The following is a 4,780-nucleotide window of genomic DNA, read 5'->3' on the forward strand; positions in this document are numbered from 1 at the left end:
TTCCTTTGTTATTTTATGTCTTCTGTAGGTTGATGATCATGAGAAGTCACAAAATCAATTGAAAAAGCAAAAACAGAAAGAAAAACAGAAATAAAAATAGCACACCCTGGAGGAAGATCCTGCTGGCGTTTAAACGCCAGTAAGGCTAGCAGATGGGCGTTTAACGCCCAGTCTGGCACCATTCTGGGCGTTTAACGCCAGAAAGGGGCACCAGACTGGCGTTAAACGCCAGGAATGGGCACCAAGCTGGCGTTAAACGCCAGAAATGGGCACCAGCCCGGCGTTTAACGCCAGGATTGGCAGAAGGAGCATTTTTGCTCACCACTTGGTGCAGGGATGAATTATCCTTGCCATCTCAGGATCTGTGGACCCCACAGGATCCCCACCTACCCCACCACTCTCTCTCTTCTTTCTTCTTTTGCTCGAGGACGAGCAAACCTTCTAAGTTTGGTGTGGTAAAAGCGTTGCTTTTTATTTCTCTATAATCATTTATGGCACCTAAGGCCGGAGAAACCTCTAGAAAGAGGAAAGGGAAGGCAAAAGCTTCCACCTCCGAGCCATGGGAGATGGAGATATTCATCTCAAGGGATGCACTTTCCTCCACAAAACTATTGGGAGCAAATCAATACTTTCCTAGGAGAATTGAGTTCCAACATGGGACAATTAAGGGTGAAGCACCAAGAACATTCCATCCTCCTCCATGAAATTAAAGAAGATCATAGAATCATGAGAGAGGAGCAACAAAGGCAAGGAAGAGACATTGAGGAGCTCAAGCACTCCATAAGATCTTCAAGAGGAAAGAACAAGCCGCCATCACTAAGGTGGACCCGTTCTTTAATCTCCTTGTTCTTTATTTTCTATTCTTCGAATTTTTATGCTTATGTTTATCTATGTTTGTGTCTTATTACATGATCATTAGTATCTTAGTGTCTATGCCTTAAAGCTATGAATGTCCTATGAATCCATCACCTCTCTTAAATGAAAAATGCTTTAATCACAAAAGAACAAGAAGTACAGGATTTTGAATTCATCTTTGAAACTAGTTGAATTAGTTTGATGTGGTGACAATACTTTTTGTTTTCTAAATGAATGCTTGAACAGTGCATATGTCTTTTGAATTTGTTGTTTTAAGAATGTTAAAATTGTTGGCTCTTGAAAGAATGATGGAAAAGGAGAACTGCTATTGAGGATCTGAAAAATCATCAATTTGATTCTTGAAGCAAGAAAAAGCAGTGAATAAAAAAAATGAAAAAAAAAGAAAGAAATAAAGTTGTGATCCAAGGCAAAAAGAGTGTGCTTAAGAACCCTGGACACCTCTAATTGGGGACTCTAGCAAAGCTGAGTCACAATCTAAAAAGGTTCACCCAATTATGTGTCTGTGGCATGTATGTATCCGGTGGTAATACTGGAAGACAGAGTGCTTTGGGCCACAGCCAAGACTCAGAAAGTAGCTATGTTCAAGAATCATCATACTTAACTAGGAGAATCAATAACACTATCTGAGTTCTGAGTTCCTATGGATGCCAATCATTTTAAACCTCAAAGGATAGAGTGAGATGCCAAAACTGTTCAGAAGCAAAAAGCTACTAGTCCCGCTCATCTAATTGGAGCTAAGTTTCTTTGATATTTTGGAGTCTATAGTATATTCTCTTCTTTTTATTCTATTTTGATTTTCAGTTGCTTGGGGACAAGCAACAATTTAAGTTTGGTGTTGTGATGAGTGGATAATTTATACGCTTTTTGGCATTATTTTTAGTATGTTTTTAGTATAGTTTAGTTAGTTTTTATTATATTTTTATTAGTTTTTAGTTAAAATTCACTTTTCTGGACTTTACTATGAGTTTGTGTGTTTTTCTGTGATTTCAGGTATTTTCTGGCTGAAATTGAGGGTCCTGAGCAAAAATCTGATTCAGAGGCTGAAAAGGACTGCAGATGCTGTTGGATTCTGACCTCCCTGCATTCGAAGTGGATTTTCTGGAGCTACAGAAGCCCAATTGGCGTGCTCTCAATGGCGTTGGAAAGTAGACATCCTGGGCTTTCCAGCAATGTATAATAGTCCATACTTTGCCCGAGATTTCATGGCCCAAACCGGCGTTGCAAATCAGCTCTAGAATTCCCAGCGTTTAACGCTGGAACTGGCATAAAAATTGGAGTTAAACGCCCAAACTGGCATGAAAGCTGGCGTTTAACTCCAGAAAAAGTCTCTACACATGAAAGCTTCAATGCTCAGCCCAAGCACACACTAAGTGGACCCAAAAGTGGATTTTTACGTCATTTACTCATTTCTGTATACCCTAGGTTACTAGTTCACTATTAATAGGATCTTTTGACATTGTATCTGTACCTCATGACACTTTACACGTTTCTTTGTGTACCTTCCACGGCATGAGTCTCTAAACCCCATGGTTGGGGGTGAGGAGCTCTGCTGTGTCTTGATGGATTAATGCAATTACTACTATTTTTCATTCAATCATGTTTGCTTCCATTCTAAGATATCACTTGCTCTTAACCCGGATGAATGTGATGATCCGTGACACTCATCATATTCTCAACCATGAACGTGTGCCTGACAACCACCTCCGTTCTACCTTAGATTGAGTAGATATCTCTTGGATTCCTTAACCAGAATCTTCGTGGTATAAGCTAGAATTGATGGCGGCATTCAAGAGAATCCGGAAGGTCTAAACCTTGTCTGTGGTATTCTGAGTAGGATTCAATGATTGAATGACTGTGACGAGCTTCAAACTCCTGAGGGCTGGGCGTTAGTGACAGACGCAAAAGAATCACTGGATTCTATTCCGGCCTGATTGAGAACCGACAGATGGATAGTCGTGCCGTGACAGGGTGCGTTGAACATTTCCACTGAGAGGATGGGAGGTAGCCACTGACAACGGTGAAACCCTTGCATACATCTTGCCATGGAAGGAGCCTTGCGTGTTTGAAGAAGAAGACAGTAGGAAAGCAGAGATTCAGAAGATGGAGCATCTCCAAAACCTCAACCTGTTCTCCATTACTGCAAAACAAGTACTTATTTCATGTTCTCTTACTTTTCACAATCAACCCTGATAATTATTGATATCCTGACTAAGATTTACAAGATAACCATAGCTTGCTTCAAGCCGACAATCTCCGTGGGATCGACCCTTACTCACATAAGGTATTACTTGGACGACCCAGTGCACTTGCTGGTTAGTTGTGCGGGGTTGCAAAAGTGTGATTGCAATTTCGTGCACCAACGGTGGTGGTGGAAATGGGGACGCCTCGTCCTCTCAGGACCAGGGGGGTCCGTTATCAGGAGCCCGTGCCCGTAGGTAATTCTAGCCTTTTGGCTTCTCCTCCTTTTTTAGTTCTTATGATGAACATCATTAGCTGGAACTGCAGGGGAGTAGGCAGTAAAGCCTTTCCCTCTCTTATTCGTGACCTGAGATATGAATATGGAGCCAATATGTTCTTTCTCTTAGAAACTCATGTGAGTGGCGCTCGAGGCAACCAAATTAGGGGCAAGATAGGCTTTGATAGCTCCTTTGTAATGGATGCAGTGGGTCATGCTGGTGGAATATGGTGTCTCTGGGACTCTTCTGTCTGGAGTGTGGATGTGCTGGAACATGATAAACAATTCGTACACCTAAAAGTCTCTAGTAATAACTCAAATCCTTGGCTCATTACTGCTGTTTATGGTAGCCCCATCGGGTAACAAGAAGAATACTATGGCAATCTCTTAAATCGTATGCTGCTAACGTTAACCTCCCCTGGTGTCTGGTGGGTGATTTTAATGCTATGTTACACAACCATGAGCAGAGTGGTGGGGCGCTGAGCAATAACCAAGGTGCCTGTAAAGAGTTTCAGGATTGTGTTGCAACTTGTGGCCTGATTGATTTGGGTTTTGTGGGCTGTCCATACACTTGGAAGAGGGGTAATCTTGCTGAGAGGTTAGACAGGGGTCTTAGCAACCTAGAATGGCAACTTGCATTCCCAGAGGCTCTTGTTAAACATATGCCCATGTTGAAGTCAGACCATTCTCCTATTTGCCTGCAACTCTCTCCCGTTAGTGAGAAGAATAGAGGGAATAGGAAACTTTAAGAAGAAGATCAAGGAGTGGAACAAGTCGATTTTCAGTGACATCTTCAGTCGAAAGCATAGAATTCTGAGAAGACTCCAAGGAATAAACTCTAGTTTGGGACACTCTCATAACTCTTTTCTAGATAAGCTTCAAAAAGAATTTTGGGTGGAGTATGAACAGACTCTCCTTCAAGAAAAATTACTTTGGTTCCAAAAAGCTAGAAGTAAGTGGATTAATTTTGGAGACCGCAACACCAAATTCTTTCATGGCTCCACTATGATTAGAAGACGCAGAAATAAAATAGTTTCCCTCCAAAATGACACCGGTGATTGGATAACTGATAAGGCTACTCTTGAACATATGGCCACTTCCTTTTTTCTCAAATCTCTATACAGACAACATAAACCATACTCCATTTATCTTGAAGAACATGTTTCCTACTATGAATAGCTCAGACAACAACACCCTTGGCCGCAATGTGACAGATGAGGAGATTAAGGATGCGATGTTCAACATTGGTAGTTTGAAGGCCCTCGGCAGAGACGGTATTCAAGCTATCTTCTACCAAAGTCAGTGGAACAAAGTTGGCAGTGATATATGCAATCTGACTAAAAATATTTTTCAGCACCCAGATAAGGTTAAAGAGGTAATAAATGAGACGCTTATTACTCTTATCCCAAAAACAGAACCTGTGACACACCTAAAGCAACTGAGACCCAT

The 4,780-nt window shown here is 41.5% G+C and overlaps 1 protein-coding gene across 1 annotated transcript; it reads left to right on the plus strand.

The window, feature by feature from the left end:
• The first annotated feature begins 3,250 nt into the window (after window positions 1-3,250).
• LOC112783589 (uncharacterized) lies at window positions 3,251-4,080 on the plus strand. The gene is made up of 2 exons (XM_025826596.1): window positions 3,251-3,619; window positions 3,799-4,080. The coding sequence occupies exons 1-2, from the start codon at window positions 3,251-3,253 to the stop codon at window positions 4,078-4,080; spliced, it is 651 nt and encodes a 216-aa protein (XP_025682381.1).
• Window positions 4,081-4,780: the final 700 nt, after the last annotated feature.

Source organism: Arachis hypogaea, chromosome 13, assembly GCF_003086295.3.
Source record: "Arachis hypogaea cultivar Tifrunner chromosome 13, arahy.Tifrunner.gnm2.J5K5, whole genome shotgun sequence".
Classification (NCBI taxonomy): Eukaryota; Viridiplantae; Streptophyta; class Magnoliopsida; order Fabales; family Fabaceae; genus Arachis; species Arachis hypogaea.